At 41.4% G+C, this 18,365-nt stretch overlaps 1 protein-coding gene across 1 annotated transcript in view; it reads right to left on the bottom strand.

Annotated features, from left to right (window-relative positions):
• LOC128701026 (uncharacterized) overlaps positions 1–18,365 on the bottom strand; it is a 193,142-nt gene that overhangs the window by 103,711 nt on the left and 71,066 nt on the right. Inside the window, exons 3-4 of the mRNA XM_070080081.1 lie at positions 15,888–16,592; positions 10,548–10,688 (exon numbers count right to left, since the gene is read on the bottom strand). Of these exons, the coding sequence (XP_069936182.1) occupies positions 10,548–10,688; positions 15,888–16,592 (846 nt within the window). The remainder of the gene's footprint in view (positions 1–10,547; positions 10,689–15,887; positions 16,593–18,365) is intronic.

The raw sequence follows: 18,365 nt of genomic DNA, 5'->3' as shown, positions 1-18,365 counted from the left end.
TCTCCAGCTTCACCATTTCTGTCTCCCAGGACAGCACCTCCAGCTTCACCATTACTGTCTCCCAGGACAGCACTATCAGCCCCACATTTACTGACTACCAGGACATCACCTCCAGCCTTACAGTTTCTGACTACATGGCCAGTATCAAGGGCAGTACCATTCAGCCCAGACTTTTTATGTTCCCATCTGTTGTAGAAAGCTTCCAGGTTTTCTATGAAAGCAGCTTTGATGTTGTCCTCTTTTAATACCCTTGTGATTTTAGTCCACAGATTTTCCTCATTTGGGCATACCCAAAAACACTTCTCTGTTTTAATACTGCTTGTAGCTAGTTCTTGAATATCTGCACAAGGGGCGTGACACCAATTTCCACAAAAATGACAATTTATCCATGTGGAAGCCCGTTTGTTTGACTGACCACAGACTACACACAGCTTCATAATGATTTGAATGGTTGATTTACTGCAATTCTACTAGCAACCTCTTGAATATTCTATTAATAACCTCCTTAAATGAAGCTCTAGCTATTTGTATTTCTGTTTCTAACTGTTTTTGTATATTGGACAGCTTACCGTCACGTTCCTGATTTTTAATGTTTGTGTTTATAAGGGCGCCTACAACCCCATCCGTTTACAGTCTGCTTTATTGTCCAACGAAACCGTTTGAAAGCAGTCCTGGGTTCGGACCAGTCAAGGGTTCGGACCAGTCAAGGGTTCGGACCAGTCGATCTGCTCTGATCAGTGGGTCACTTATTTAAACATACTGGTCGGTGATTTGAGCTAACACATGAAGGATCTACTGGAAATTATCTACCCGAGTAATATGTGATTTGATTGATACAAAAGTAAAACTTGCGTGTTGAAGAAATCGGTGACTGCTGGCACTCCTACAGTGACGAACGGTCGACCTCCACCCTTGTTTATCAATTGCTGTATCTAGCTTTTCTATTTTTTTTCCGTCTCCACCACAATAAATGCTATATTATCACTATAGTTGACTGGTGCAAATTTTGGAGGAAGGACGCTTTTTCTGGAGTAATATTTGCTTCTCGTTGTGTATATTGCTACCGCTGGTAACTACAGGTTATATGAAATTCACAGTAACGTCTGGTATTTCAAGAAAAAAGAAACTAATGAAAGTCACTCCACTCCACTAAGTACCATTATAATACTGGTTAGTTGCTACTACAACACTGTATTCTGCTATTCACTGGTATCACTAGATTATATGCGAGTACACTAGCAGGCCAGGAAGATTATTAAAAACAGCTGACCTGTGGTAAGTTTCTGGCGACTTCTGGCACCTGCCTCTATAGGCTTATCACTTCATTTACAAATTCACCTGTTTTCAAATGACACTTTAGCCTTTATCATCAATATACTAGGGAGCCACTGTAGTATACACTATACACTATGTATACTCAATGTTATCAGGGTATACTCTATGTATACTCAATGTTATCAGGGTATACACTATGTATACTCAATGTTATCAGGGTATACACTATGTATACTCAATGTTATCAGGGTATACACTATGTATACTCAATGTTATCAGGGTATACACTATGTATACTCAATGTTATCAGGGTATACACTATGTATACTCAATGTTATCAGGGTATACACTATGTATACTCAATGTTATCAGGGTATACACTATGTATACTCAATGTTATCAGGGTATACACTATGTATACTCAATGTTATCAGGGTATACACTATGTATACTCAATGTTATCAGGGTATACACTATGTATACTCAATGTTATCAGGGTATACACTATGTATACTCAATGTTATCAGGGTATACACTATGTATACTCAATGTTATCAGGGTATACACTATGTATACTCAATGTTATCAGGGTATACACTATGTATACTCAATGTTATCAGGGTATACACTATGTATACTCAATGTTATCAGGGTATACACTATGTATACTCAATGTTATCAGGGTATACACTATGTATACTCAATGTTATCAGGGTATACACTATGTATACTCAATGTTATCAGGGTATACACTATGTATACTCAATGTTATCAGGGTATACACTATGTATACTCAATGTTATCAGGGTATACACTATGTATACTCAATGTTATCAGGGTATACACTATGTATACTCAATTTTATCAGGGTATACACTATGTATACTCAATGTTATCAGGGTATACACTATGTATACTCAATGTTATCAAGGTATACACTATGTATACTCAATGTTATCAGGGTATACACTATGTATACTCAATGTTATCAGGGTATACACTATGTATACTCAATGTTATCAGGGTATACACTATGCATACTCAATGTTATCAGGGTATACACTATGTATACTCAATGTTATCAGGGTATACACTATGTATACTCAATGTTATCAGGGTATACACTATGTATACTCAGTGTTATCAGGGTATACACTATGTATACTCAATGTTATCAGGGTATACACTATGTATACTCAATGTTATCAGGGAGACTTTCTTTCCTCTGACACGAAAAGTTCAATTATTATTATCTGCTCTTCCTCATATACATCAATGACCTTCCAAATGTATCCCAACACCTGAAACCCATTCTCTTTGCTGATGACACGACTTATGTCATCTCTCACCCTAATCTTGCCACCCTCAACACCATTATGAATGAGGAGCTGATTAAAATATCGACTTGGATGACAGCCAATAAACTTATGCTTAACACTGACAAAACTTACTATATTATGTTTGGTAGCAGAGCAGGAGATACACAAATTAACATTAAGATTGACAACACTCTAATTACTAGAAATAATGGGGGAAAATTCCTAGGCTTATACCTTGACAACAACCTGAATTTCAGCACCCATATCCAGCATATAGCCAAAAAAGTATCCAAAACGGTTGGGATCCTCTCCAAGATACGATACTACGTGCCGCAAAATGCCCTTCTCACACTATACCACTCGCTTATTTATCCATACCTCACCTATGCTATTTGTGCTTGGGGATCAACTGCAGCAACACACCTAAAGCCAATAATAACCCAACAAAAAGCTGCAGTAAGAATAATCACTAAATCCCATCCCTGGCAGCACACCCCCCCACTCTTCAAAGATCTAAACTTACTCCCAGTTCAGTACATCCACACTTACTACTGTGCAATCTATATCTACAGGGCCTTAAACTCTAATATCAACCTTGACCTAAAATGCTTTCTTGATAGTTGTGACAGAACCCACAGGCATAACACCAGAAACAAACATCTCTACGACATTCCCCGTGTCCGACTAAACCTTTACAAAAATTCAATGTATGTCAAAGGCCCTAAAATCTGGAATACCCTACCTGAGAACTCTAGAACTGCAGACACATTCATCACCTTCAAAACTACCATTAGAAAACATCTTATCTCCTTTATACACCCCGTCAACTAACTACACGAATTCCACCTGGTGGTTCACACTTACACTCGCTCACTCATTTGACCATAAACAGAAATATTAATCTCAGTCTTAAAATAATGAATCCTGTGATACTCCAATACTGAAACTATATACTGTGCCAAAACAAAAGCATTCACATTGCTAAACTCACAAACTAGTATTTAGTCACTTAGCCATAATACCAACTTACCTCATAATTTGTAATATTTTACAATTAAGAATAAAACTAAGTATGCCCGAAATGCCTAGCCATGCTAAGCGTTCTAGTGGTACACTCTGTAATCACAATTTTACTACATGTAAACCAAACAATAACCAAATTTCTGTAAACTCAGCATTGTAATCCTTATAGAGAATAAACTTTGAATTTTTTTTCACCCGGGACACAGGCCTATGATTCACCTCTGGCAGTAAACTCGGCTAGGTAGTGCACACTAATTCTCCTTTTTTGACTCAGTATATAATGTTTTCCGCCCAAGATTGGTTCCAGGCGCTAGAGGGATGTATCGTATAGGATTGATGACACCAATTAAAGTTCTAGCACGTAAGAGCGACCGTGAAAACACGAGATAACCCGGAGCACAACGAGGCACGCTGACACGTGGGACACCGCCCTGATAAGATAAGATTTCGTTCGGATTTTTAACCCCGGAGGGTTAGCCACCCAGGATAACCCAAGAAAGTCAGTGCGTCATCGAGGACTGTCTAACTTATTTCCATTGGGGTCCTTAATCTTGTCACCCAGGATGCGACCCACACCAGTCGACTAACACACAGGTACCTATTTGCTGCTAGGTGAACAGGACAACAGGTGTAAGGAAACATGTCGAAATGTTTCCACCCGCCGGGAATCGAACCCGGGCCCACCGTGTGTGAAGCGGGAGCTTTAGCCACCAGGCCACCGGGCCACCCAAGGATGGAGCACTGCACCAGACCCAGCAGCACAAGCTAGTCAGGTCCAACTCACACCCACCCACACCCACTCATGTATTTAGCTAACCTATTTTTAAAACTACACAACGTTTCAGCCTCAATAACTGTACTCGGGAGTTTGTTCTACTCATCCACAACTCTATTACCAAACCAGTGCTTTCCTATATCCTTTCTGAATCTGAATTTTTCCAACTTGAAACCATTGCTGCGAGTCCTGTCTTGGCTGGAAATTTTCAGCACGCTATTTACATCCCCTTTATTTATTCCTGTTTTCCATTTATACACCTCGATCATATCCCCCCCTAATTCTACGCCTTTCGAGAGAGTGCAGATTCAGGGCCTTCAGTCTATCCTCATAGGGAAAATTTCTAATACATGGGATCATCTTTGTCATCCTCCTCTGTACGTTTTCCATAGCATTTATGTCCGTTCTGTAATACGGTGACCAGAACTGAGCAGCATAGTTTAAATGAGGCCTAACCAAGAATATATAGACTTGAAGAACAACCTGAGGACTTCTATTATTTATACTTCTAGATATGAAGCCAAGAATTCTGTTAGCTTTATTGCGAGCACTAATGCACTGTTGTCTTGGTTTTAAATTACTGCTAACCTGAACTCCTAAATCCTAAAGATCTACATCATTTAGTTTATATGTGGCATGGTTATTTTCCTGTCCAACATTTAGAACTTTGCATTTGTCAATATTAAACTGCATCTGCCACTTCTCCGACCATTGTATCAGTCTATTTAAATCATCCTGGAGTGCTCTAGTGTTCTCATTAGAATGAATTGGACGGCCTATTTTGGTGTCATCAGCAAATTTGCTTATGTCGCTATTTATTCCCTCATCTATGTCGTTTATGTAAATTGTGAACAACAACGGGCCCAACACTGACCCCTGAGGAACACCGCTTGTGACGTGCCCCCATTCTGATTTCTCCCCATTTATGCAAACTCTCTGCTGTCTATTTGCCAACCATGCCTCTACCAAGAAAAAAATTTCTCCTCCTATTCTGTGTGCCTTAAGTTTCCTCAATAGTCTCTGATGTGGAACTCTATCAAAAGCCTTACTGAAGTCCATATACACAATATCATATTCATTACCATGATCTACCTCCTCAAACACCTTAGTGAGAAAAAGTTAGTAAATTCGTAAGACAGGAACGCCCCTTTGTAAAACCGTGTTGAGATTCATTAATCAATCTGTGCCTGTCAAGATGGCTACGAATTGCTTCGGCAATTATTGATTCCATAAATTTTCCCACTATGGAGGTAAGGCTTATTGGTCTATAGTTCGAAGCCAAGGACCTGTCACCTGCCTTGTAAATAGGTATTACATTTGCCATTTTCCACTTATCAGGCACTATTCCAGTTTGTAGTAATATGTTAAAAAGATTAGCCAAAGGTTTGCTAAGTTCCTCTTTACATTCCTTTAGCACCCTTGCAAACAGTTCATCAGGGCCTGGGGATTTGTTAGGTTTTAGTTTCTCTATTTGTCTGAGGATCATGTCACTAGTTACCGCAATCGTGCATAGTTTATTATCATCCTGTTCTACATAATCTATTATTTCAGGAATATCACTAGTATTTTCCTGGGTGAAAACTGAGAGGAAGTAGGTATTTAGAATTTGACACATATCCTTATCACTGTCAGTGATCTGACCAGAGTTACTCTTAAGTGGGCCAATCTTGTCCCTAATCTTACTTCTGTATACCTGAAAGAATCCTTTAGGGTTAATCTTTGAATCCCTTGCGACCTTAGCTTCATAACCCCTTTTTGCTTTTCTTATTCCTTTCTTTATTTCTCTCTTTAATTGAATATATTGATTTCTTAACTGCCCATCCCCTCTTTTGATACGCCTATATATGCCTCTCTTTTGACCAGTGAGATGTTTTAATCTACTGTTCATCCATTTGGGATCATTTTTGTTAGATCTAATTTCCCTACTCGGTACAAAAGTTGTCTGGGCAGCTAGAACTATGCTCTGATAAACGTCATATTGGCAACCAAGATCACCTACCTGACCCATAGTCAGGTCATCCCAATTTAGCCCACCCATGTAATTTTTCAGTCCCAGTTATCTGTTATCTGGGTAATTCCATGATATATTAAAACTAAGTGATTTGTGATCACTTTCCCCAAGCTCATCATTAACCTCAAGATTATTAATTAGTGAATCTTTGTTGACAAGAACCAAGTCAAGCAGATTGTTTCCTCTAGTTGGTTCTGTCACAACCTGTTCTAAAAAGCAATCCTGAACCGTATCAAGAAAGTCACTAGACTCAAGATTTTCCGTCATATTGTTCCAATCAATTTGTCTAAAGTTAAAATCTCCCATTATAACAACATTTTCATATCTAGATGCCTTATGAATTTCGTCCCATAACAGCTTACTGCACTCCCTATCAAGGTTTGGGGTCCTATAAATCACACCCAAAATTAATTTGTCATGTCCCTCGAGAAACTGTAGCCAAACAGATTCTGTGTTCGATGCCTCTAATCTTATATCATGTCTAAGACAACAATTTAAATTTTCTCTGACATACATCGCCACTCCACCACCCTTCCTGTTGACCCTGTCAGTGTGGAATAGTTTATAACTCTGTATGTTGCATTCAGAAGGCATTTCTCTATCTTTCAGGTTGAACCAGGTCTCTGTTATACCAATAATATCTATATTACCTACACTTACAAGTAATCTTAGCTCATCTATCTTATTTCTTAGACTCCTACTATTTGTATAGTAAACCTTAAGGGAGCTAGTCACTCGTTGCCCTCTACTATCTCTCTTTGTTTGTTGATCAATTGATTTGCCATTACTAACAACTTTATTTTGAATATTGTCTTTTAAACATATCCCTGAGGTATCCCGGTAATAACTGCTTTTTTAACCCTAATGCTGCAGCCTGATTGTTTCTCACAAACACCCATACCTCTATAATCTATCAGTTTAAACTCCTAGACAAGTCATCAATTTCCTTCTCAATTGAATTGGCTAATGCAACCACTCCATCCCCAGAGAGATGAACCCCATCCCTTGCATACATATCACGTTTGCCAAAGAAAAGGTCCCAGTTATCAATGAATGGGATTGCAAGTTCCTTGCAGTACCTGTCTAGCCAGCAATTTATACCAATTGCCCTAGACATCCATTCATTGCCCACTCCCTTTCTAGGCAAGATGCTACATATGACTGGGATCCCTCCCTTAGACCTAACTACTTCTATGGCTGACCTGTATTTATCCATGAGATATTTACAGTACATAAGCTTTAATAACCCTTAACATACCCATTTACTTAACACTTGCGCATAATAATATTTAACCTTCTAGGAAAATATATATAGGTTTATTCAGTAGTAACTAATCATAGAAATTATTAATACAGTTTTAGGAACTAAAATAGGTAGGATTAGGCTTAATGTAGGAGAATTAAAGAGCTGATGATTTATAATTTGAATCAAGAGATGCTTGCTCTTCAGTTGCTGCTCAAACATCAAAACATTAACGGCCAGAACACCGGCACAAAACTCACTTGGCTGGGGAAATAAATAACCTTGAGCGGTTTCCCAAAGTATAGGATACTCATCCCTATCAGGCACACCCGCAGCGAGACGATATCTGCAGTTCCTAGCAATAGTCGACCGACATTCTGGTGAAAAGTAGGTTAGGCAATCTGTGGGTGAAGGCAGCTGGACACACAGAGATTGAAGTCCCTCTCCGAGGTGTCCTGAGTGGGAGCACCGATCATACCACCAAACCATACCCCGGCCGGGATTGAACCCGTGGTCAGAGAGTCTCAAAACTCCAGACCGTCGCGTTAGCCACTAGACCAGCTAGCCACAATAAGATTCATCCAACTAGGTATATTTCTACACCATAGGAAGGTTAGCATAGGCACCACTGTGACCACAAATGCAAGTTTTTACAGACGAATCTCCAGCTAGCGTGGCCGTGACGAACTCTAGCTCAAGTCCCCTCACTGCCGTCAACATGACTCACGAAATCATAATGACACGATTGCAAACAAACCATACCCCGGCCGGGATTGAACCCGCGGTCAGAGAGTCTCAAAACTCCAGACCGTCGCTTTAGCCACTAGACCAGCTAGCCACAATAAGATTCGTCCAACTAGATATATTTCTACACCATAGGAAGGTTAGCATAGGCACCACTGTGACCACAAATGCAAGTTTTTACAGACGAATCTAGTGGCTAACGCGACGGTCTGGAGTTTTGAGACTCTCTGACCACGGGTTCAATCCCGGCCGGGGTATGGTTTGTTTGCAATCGTGTCATTACGATTTCGTGAGTGATACCACCAAGTAAGTCAACTCTATGTTTTATTCTCATATCACAGCAGCGGTAATTGGAATTTTGTTGCAAGAGCCATTTGTAAGCCTTGGAGAAACAACCCGGGGTGTCTGTGTCAACAGTTCTTGCTAATTTTCTAGCTTAGAAATGGGCAGTTTGCACAGAAATTTCAAAACGTATAAGGTATACAGACCTAGCTAATACCAGTGACATACTACTATATAGAAAGCCGCTTGTTATGCTGAGCATTTCAGGGAAATTAGGTCATATTTGTCCCAGTATGCAACCCACACGTCGACTAACACCCAGGTACCCATTTTACACTGATGGGTGAACAGGGACAGTCCCTAATGTTTTTCATCCATACCAGAGGAGATTCGAACTCCGGACCTCAGTATGTGAGATGAGTGCACTAGCGATCGTGCTACAGGACATAAGACACTCTTACTGATTTTAATGTGTACTTGCATGCCAGTACAGTATGTAAGGTTACCTAAGTACAGGTACAAAAGTATAATTATCACAGTATATATAAAATTTGAAATAGCTTCAAAACAATTGAAATTTTGGAAAGTTTTCAGAGATAATATAATATAAACTATGTTTTCTTATTTTCATATACTAGTAATCAATATATACATCAATTATCCTAATTGTATATTGTACTGTACTTCACTATATAGAAATAAAGTTTGTTAATCCTAATTCCCAGGATGTGACCCACAACAGTCATACCAACAGACATATCGTATCCCAGGATGTGACCCACAACAGTCATACCAAGACATATCGTATCCCAGGATGTGACCCACAACAGTCATACCAAGACATATCGTATCCCAGGATGTGACCCACAACAGTCATACCAAGACATATCGTATCCCAGGATGTGACCCACAACAGTCATACCAAGACATATCGTATCCCAGGATGTGACCCACAACAATCATACCAAGACATATCGTATCCCAGGATGTGACCCACAACAGTCATACCAACAGACATATCGTATCCCAGGATGTGACCCACAACAGTCATACCAACAGACATATCGTATCCCAGGATGTGACCCACAACAGTCATACCAACAGACATATCGTATCCCAGGATGTGACCCACAACAGTCATACCAACAGACATATCGTATCCCAGGATGTGATCCACAACAGTCATACCAACAGACATATCGTATCCCAGGATGTGACCCACAACAGTCATACCAACAGACATATCGTATCCCAGGATGTGACCCACAACAGTCATACCAACAGACATATCGTATCCCAGGATGTGACCCACAACAGTCATACCAAATACACATATCGTATCTCCAATTTTTAATCACAACTCAAAAATAAAATTCCTCTATGAGAGTAAACATAACGCCAGCCCATTGTAACTCCAGGAACCAGTGTATATCAGTGATGGTACTTTGTTTCCTGCTTTGCTAGTGATTTAGTTGGGGATAGGCAGAGAGATTTGAGATAGTTATCACTGAGATAATCACTAACTAGGGCTTAAGAGTTTGTGAGTTAGCTGGAAAGATTTAATAGTATGGCGGAGAAGTTATTCAATTTATTTACTGATACAAGAGTTGGAATGGACGTTCATTTGGTTTAGTTGATACGATGTCTATTTTTATGAGAGTTTTATAACTATAAGGAACATTAGAGTAACCTGTCAGTCTAAACATTATGAAGAATTATGTATAAATAACTTAGATAGCAGGTTTGTTATCATATTTAAGTTATAAAAGAGTAAGAAATCAGTTTTAACAATGAATATTATGGTGATCATGTTAACATTTTTAATATTAGTAATGTATTACATGAAAAGGAAACTCACAAAGACTTTCAACTTACAGTTAACTTCTTGAGAGGTATTTCATTAGTAATTCTCTCAACTTTCGCCATGATGGTGGAGCCAGAATCTTCCAGGACAGGGACAGTTGTGGCACCTGTCTTTGTGATCATGTCCAGAGCCTTCTTGATAGTCTCATGCACCTGTTATCATCAACATAAATATTAATGGTGGATGCCAGCAATAATCTAGTTCTTAATAATGTTGGTAGAATTACCAACAATATGTTAGGTAAAAGTACGACTAATAAGACATTTTATTGTGGCAACGTTTCACTCAACAGGAGCTTTGTTAAGCCATTACAAACAATAGAGGGACACAGAGGGTATATATAGGTATAGAGTGTGTTGTGAAGCATAATATAATCATTGTAGGTGGTAGTAGTAGTACTAATGGTAGCAGTAGTAGTAGTACTTATGATAGTAGTAGTGGTAGTAGCTATGTGATGGCCGGGTTTATTAATCTGAGGAGAATTCTTGCTAATATTTCATAGATGATGAAGCTGTCTTTATTCTGTTTGTTTTAGAAATAATAAAGAATGATGATTCAAGGCATTTACTTCTACAGAAATTGGGTTCTTTAATCACCAGGCGGGTGTTGTTAAATTCCATTATGTGGGGACTCTGGTGGCCTGGTGGTTAAAGCTCTCGCTTCACACGGAGAGGGCCTGGGTTCGATTCCCAGCCAGAGTAGAAACATTGGGCGTGTTTCTTTCCACCTGTTGTCTATGTTCCCCATCATCCATGGACTGCTTGCAGAGTCAAATGCAATGTTTGTGGCTTTCACAGAGACCCGCATAAATGATCACTGGGGCAACGAAATATGGATCCCAGGTTACAACCTATACAGATGCGACAGAGTGAATAGGCAAAGGGGGATGGGAGGTTGGCCTGTATATCACAGAGTCACTTATTTGCACAGAACTGCTAAATGCCTCAAATGATGCAGTTTAAGTTTTAGCAGTAAAAATGGAGAACCAAAATCTGGTCATTGTGGTAGTTTACAAGCCTCCAGATGCAACGTCCCAACAATTATAGGAAGAGCTGTTGAAAATTGACCACTGTCTGGAAAATCTTCCAACACTCCTGCCCCCAACATCTTGCTCCTGGGGGATTTCAACTTAAGGCACCTAAAATGGAGGAATATAGCAAATAATGTTGTTGCAGTGATAACACCAGGAGGCAGCTCGGGTGAGAACTCACACACACACGAGCTTTTAAATCTCTGCACAAAATTCACCTTAAACCAGCAAATAATAGAGCCTACTAGATTGGAGAATACACTGGACCTCATCTTCACTAACAATGATGATCTGATAAGAAATGTCACCATATCAAAAACAATATACTCAGATCACAACATAATCGAGGTTCAAACATGTATGCGTGGAGCCCCAGACAGACAAAATGCGATCAATCACAAGGGAGCCTTCACCAAATTCAACTTCACTAACAAGAACATAAAGTGGAACAATGTAAACCAAGTCCTAAATGATATAAGCTGGGAAGATAGCCTAAGCAACACAGACGCCAACTTATGCCTAGAACAGATTAACTCTGTGGCACTCGATGTATGCTCGAGGCATATTCCTTTAAGAAAAAGGGGAGTAGATGTAAAATAGAAAGAGATAGGCGCTCCCTTTACAGGTGACGGAAAAGAATAACAGAGCAGCTAAAAGAGGCCAATTTATCTGCAATGCATAGGGAGACACTGGTCAGAGAAATAGCAAACATTGATCTGAAGCTAATGGAATCTTATAGGTGTCAGGAATCGCAGGAAGAACTAAAAGCCATAAATGAAATCGAAAGAAACGTTGTACCTCCTAGTCCTGATATATCATTGCCCTACATAGTATGGACGGAAATCTACAGTGGGTGTGCATTGCCCTCCCTGGCAGAATACGTGACTGTTAACTTACGTATTAGGGAGGTAAACTGTGTTCTGTCGGCCTCACGCTCTCTTTGTTTACACTCACGTTTCTCTGCCTCACCTACAGGCAGTGCACCGGCGCTGCCAACCCGCTAAATTTGACTCACTCTGTGTCACCCTATCTCCATCCCATATCCCCCCCAGTTTCCAGCGGGAAACTCATCACTCTGTGACATAATCCCATAGGTATGCTGGCGGACGTCTGGGGTTGTCGCTGTGTCGTGCGACTGTGGGGGTGTGGTCGCTGTATCGCCACTGGGTACCTGAGGCAGCTCACTGTTCTGTGCCGCACTACATGCTGGCATGAGTAGGGTTTCGGTAGGCTGGGGAACAGGGTGTGGTGGCAAGGGCTGGTTGGCATTGGCCAGCCCCTGAATGTGGCGGAAGAGCCGCCGATTGTGCAAAGTAATCTGTCACGAGCCATCTACTTTGACCAAGTACTGGTCATACGGCTTCAGCTTCACTACCGCACTGGTCCTGTCATATCTCATGCTGTGATTTCCAGTTTGGTTTTGCAGAGGCACTCGATTGCCGAGCACTGAGGGGGGGAAACTGACAGTTGTGGTGCTGTAGATCATCGACTTATTTGGCGAATCTTAGCCAGAGGGCCTCTTCTTGCATACCCCACGTTTGATGCCACACGGGGTGAATCAATGGGTTGGTGAACACCTGTGTTCCCGGAGCAATGGGTAGCAGATCCCGAAGATTCTTGCCAAAGATGATTTGTGCTGGTGGCATACTGGTCTGAGGGTCTGAGGAAACTGAAGCATGCCGGCAGTCACCGCCTCTGTATCGAGACTCCCATTTGCATCCATGTGCGATGTCAGTAAGCGCTTCATAGATTTGACAGCTACCTCTGCCCACCCGTTGGACTGCGGGTGGTGAGCCGATGAAAGGCGATGGCTCACTCCCCATTGTCGCAGAAGTGACTCCGTGTCTTTTGCGGTGAACTCCGGGCCTCCGTCTATGCTTAGTTCTTCAGGAGCACCAAATGTTGCAAAGTAATTGAGAAGAGCTGTGATGAAGCCCCCCTTGGCGCCCGACTTGGATGTGACAATGTGTGGCCAGCCACTGAATCTGTCCACGATGACTAGGTACCCAATGCTGCACGCTACACAAAATTCAGCAGCGATGGATTGGAAGGGGTTGCTTGGCACAAATGGTTGTACAGGGGGCATACAAGGCTGGATGGGTGACATTCCCCAGCAGGCATGGCACCTGGAACATGTGATCTCAATGTCTTTGGTGATGCCTGGCCAAAAGATGGTGCCTACTGCTCTAAGAAGCAAGATCGCCACCCATCTAGAAACCCATCAGTTACACAACCCAGGGCAACATGGGTTTAGAGCAGGTCACTCCTGCCTGTCTCAACAATTGGATCACTACGACAAGGTCCTAGATGCACTAGAAGACAAAAAGAATGCAGATGTAATATATACAGACTTTGCAAAAAGCCTTCGACAAGCGTGACTAGGGCGTAATAGCGCACAAAATGCGTGCTAAAGGAATAACAGGAAAAGTTGGTAGATGGATCTATAATTTCCTCACAAACAGAACACAAAGAGTAGTAGTCAACAGAGTAAAGTCCGAGGCGGCTACGGTGAAAAACTCTGTTCCACAAGGCACAGTACTCGCCCCCATCTTGTTCCTCATCCTCATATCTGACACAGTCAAGGATGTCAGTCACAGCACCGTGTCTTCCTTTGCAGATGACACCCGAATCTGCATGACAGTGTCTTCCATTGCAGACACTGCAAGGCTCCAGGCGGACATCAACCAAATCTTTCAATGGGCTGCAGAAAACAATATGAAGTTCAACGATGAGAAATTTCAATTACTCCGATATGGTAAACACGAGAAAATTAAAAATTCATCAGTTTACAAAACAAATTCTGGCCACAAAATAGAGCAAAAACCAACATCAAAGACCTGGGAGTGATCATGTCGGAGGATCTCACCTTCAAGGACCATAACATTGTGTCAATTGCAGTTGCTAGAAAAATGACAGGATGGATAATGAGAACCTTCAAAACTAGGGATGCCAAGCCCATGATGGCACTCTTCAGGTTGCTTGTTCTATCTAGGCTGGAATATTGCTGCACACTAACAGCACCTTTCATGGTAGGTGAAATTGCTGACCTAGAAAATGTACAGAGAACCTTCACGGCGCGCATAACTGAGATAAAACACCTCAATTACTGGGAGCGCTCGAAGTTCCTGAACCTGTATTCCCTGGAATGCAGGCGGGAGAGATACATGATTATATACACCTGGAAAATCCTAGAGGGACCAGTACCAAACTTTCACATGAAAATCACTCCCTACGAGAGCAAAAGACTCGGCAGACGATGCAACATGCCCCCAATGAATAGCAGGGATGCCACTAGCACGTTAAGAGACAACGCAAAAAGTGACAGGGGGCCAAGACTGTTCAACTGCCTCTCAGCATACATAAGGGGGAGTACGAAAAGACCCCTGGCTGTCTTGAAGAAAGCACTGGACAACCACCTGAAGTCGGTACCTGACCAGCCGGGCTGTGGTTCGTACGCTGGATTGCGTGCAACCAGCAGTAACAGCCTGGTTGATCAGACCCCTATTCACCATAAGGCCTGGTCACAGACAGGGCTGCAGGGGCATTGACCCCCAGAACTCTCTGCAGGTAAACTCCAGGTAGTTCAATAACCAACACATGTCAAAAAATCTGTGTAATATAATGGTCTACTGTATTATCCAGAGGGCCGAGGAGGGGTTGTTGAGGTGGTTCAGACATTCAGAGAGTGTGGATTGAAATGGAATGACTTGAAGAGCATATGAATCTGCAGTGGAAGGAAGGCAGGGCAGGGATCGGTCTAGAAAGGTTTTGGAGGGAGGGGGTAAAGAAGGTTTTGTGTGTGAGGGACTTGGGCTATCAACGTGTGTGTAAGCATGTTAGATAGGAGCAAGTGAAGACAAATGGTTTTTATGACTTTACATACTGTTGAAGTGTGAGCAAAGTAACATTTATGAAGGGATTCAAGGAAATTGGTTAGCCGGACTTGAATCTTGGAGATGGGAAGTACAGTGCCTGCACTCTGAAGGAGGGGTGTTAATGTTGCAGTTTTTTATCTGTTATGTATGTGCGCCTCTGGCAAGACAGTGATGGAGTGAATGATGATGAAAGTTTTTCTTGTTTTTTTAGGTCACACTGCCTCGGTAGGAAACGGTAGACGTGTTAATAAAAACAATAGATAAAATCAGACTAATATTTAAACACAAGGAACTGGAATATATAACTACTGTAACTTTATAAAAGTAAACATTTAAAACAGAACAACATAAAAATGTTATAGGTAAAGTGTTAAAATATCTATAGTGTTTATGAAAGACAATTGTTACTTTCAGTTCAGTGAGAGTAGTGACCTCCAGCAGTGTACCTTCACTGAGGTGCAGACAGTGTTGACATCTGGGAAGAGTGCCTGACACTTCTGGATCCAGTCTTCACCTTCCACGTCGTACTGATCAGCTTCAACAATGGTAGAGACAACCTCCTGTACAGTGTTGACTGTGTCGAGACACTCCAGTATGGTCTGCACCTGCTTCTTTCCTGCCTCTCCTTCTGTTGTCATATTTACCACACTGGTATCTTCCTGTTCCAGGAGCTCTATTGCTGCCTTGTTCTGTTCCATCAGATCATTGAGTCTGTCCTGCAGTTGATGGTGCTGGGTCTTCCAGTCCCTCACCTGCTGCTGGTACTTGCCCAGCTGAGACAGTACTTCCTCACACTTACTTATAAGGTAACTGATACTGTTCTTCTGTTCCTGTACCCTAGACTGTAACTTCTTGCCGATGCCTCTTGTGTGATCTTGACCAGGTTCTGCTGACACTGCGCCAACTGATGTGACCTGCATACTTGTAAATTTCTTCATGAAAGCCTCCATACCATAACTGATTGGGAACTGAGTAGCAGCTGTGGCACTGTGCTCAGCACGGCAGCTGGGACAGGTTAATTGAACATTATTTATTGTATCTTCAATACATTGTGTGCAGAATGCGTGGCCACACGGCAGATTGCGTGGCCGTCGTAGTTCTTCATCATAATTGTTGTAACACACATTACACTCCTCTGGTTTATCGTTATCCTGTAAAAAATAATATTGTTAGATTTAACATTAAAACAACCTTGAAAGCTGGCACTGAAATTGGGTTGAATTCAATTACATTACTCATCAATTAAGTGTTCATATAGAATTTTATATACATTTTTGAAAACCCAAAATACGGTCAAACTTCTTCACATTAACTACTACACCCAATACCAACAATACCACCAGTCCGATAACATTCTTCTTTGCAAATATACAGGGTCTAAAGCCAGCAACAAACAACAAAATACCTTTCATCCGTGGACTGCTTGCAGAGGCAAAGCCAATGTTCGCGGCTTTCAATGAGACCCACATAAAGGATCACTTGGACAACGAAATATGGATCCCAGGTTACAACCTATACAGATGTGACAGAGTGAACAGGCAAAAGGGGGGGGGGCTGGCCTGTACATTGCAGAGTCACTTGTTTGCACAGAACTGCTCAATGCCTCAAATGATGTAGTGGAAGTTTTAGCAGTAAAGGTCGAGAACCAAAACCTAGTCATTGTGGTAGTCTACAAGCCTCCGGATGCAACATCCCAGCAATTCCAGGAAAAGCTGTTAAAAATTGACCACTGTCTGGAAAATCTTCCAGCTCCTTCACCCAACATCTTGCTCCTGGGGGATTTCAACTTAAGGCACCTAAAATGAAGGAATATAGCAAATAATATTGTTGCAGTAATAACACCAGGAGGCAGCTCTGATGAAAACTCACACTCACATGAGCTTTTAAATCTCTGCACAAAATTCAATTTAAACCAGCAAATAATAGAGCCTACTAGAATGGAGAAAACACTAAACCTCATCTTCACTAACAATGATGATCTGATAAGAAATGTCACCATATCAAAAACAATATACTCAGATCACAACATAATTGAGGTTCAGACATGTATGCGCATAACCCCAGACCGACAAAATGAGATTAGTCACGAGGGAGCATTCACCAAATTTAACTTCAATAACAAAAACATAAAGTGGGACCAAGTAAACCAAGTCCTAACCGATATAAGCTGGGAAGATATACTAAGCAACACAGACCCCAACTTATGCCTAGAACAGATTAATTTGGTGGCACTCGATGTATGCACAAGACTTATTCCTCTAAGAAAAAGGAGGAGTAGATGTAAAATAGAAAGAGACAGGCGCTCTCTTTACAGGCAACGGAAAAGAATAACAGAGCGGCTAAAAGAGGTCAATCTATCTGAAATGCGTAGGGAGACACTGGTCAGAGAAATAGCAAACATCGAACTTAAGCTAAAGGAATCTTATAGGAGTCAGGAATCGCGGGAAGAACTAAAAGCCATAAATGAAATCGAAAGAAACCCAAAGTATTTCTTCTCCTATGCCAAATCAAAGTCGAGAACAACGTCCAGTATTGGGCCCTTACTTAAACAAGATGGGTCCTACACAGATGACAGCAAGGAAATGAGTGAGCTACTCAAGTCCCAATATGACTCAGTTTTTAGCAAGCCACTAACCAGACTGAGAGTCGAAGATCAAAATGAATTTTTTATGAGAGAGCCACAGAATTTGGTTAACACAAGCCTATCTGATGTTATCCTGATGCCAAATGACTTCGAACAGGCGATAAATGACATGCCCATGCACTCTGCCCCAGGGCCAGACTCATGGAACTCCGTGTTCATCAAGAACTGCAAGAAGCCCCTATCACGAGCCTTTACCATCCTATGGAGAGGGAGCATGGACACGGGGGTCGTCCCACAGTTACTAAAAACAACAGACATAGCCCCACTCCACAAAGGGGGC

The sequence above is a fragment of the Cherax quadricarinatus genome, unplaced genomic scaffold (genome assembly GCF_038502225.1).
Source record: "Cherax quadricarinatus isolate ZL_2023a unplaced genomic scaffold, ASM3850222v1 Contig138, whole genome shotgun sequence".
NCBI lineage: Eukaryota > Metazoa > Arthropoda > Malacostraca > Decapoda > Parastacidae > Cherax > Cherax quadricarinatus.
The sequence above is the reverse complement of the archived record's forward strand: the minus strand, read 5'-3'. Positions and strand labels throughout refer to the sequence as shown.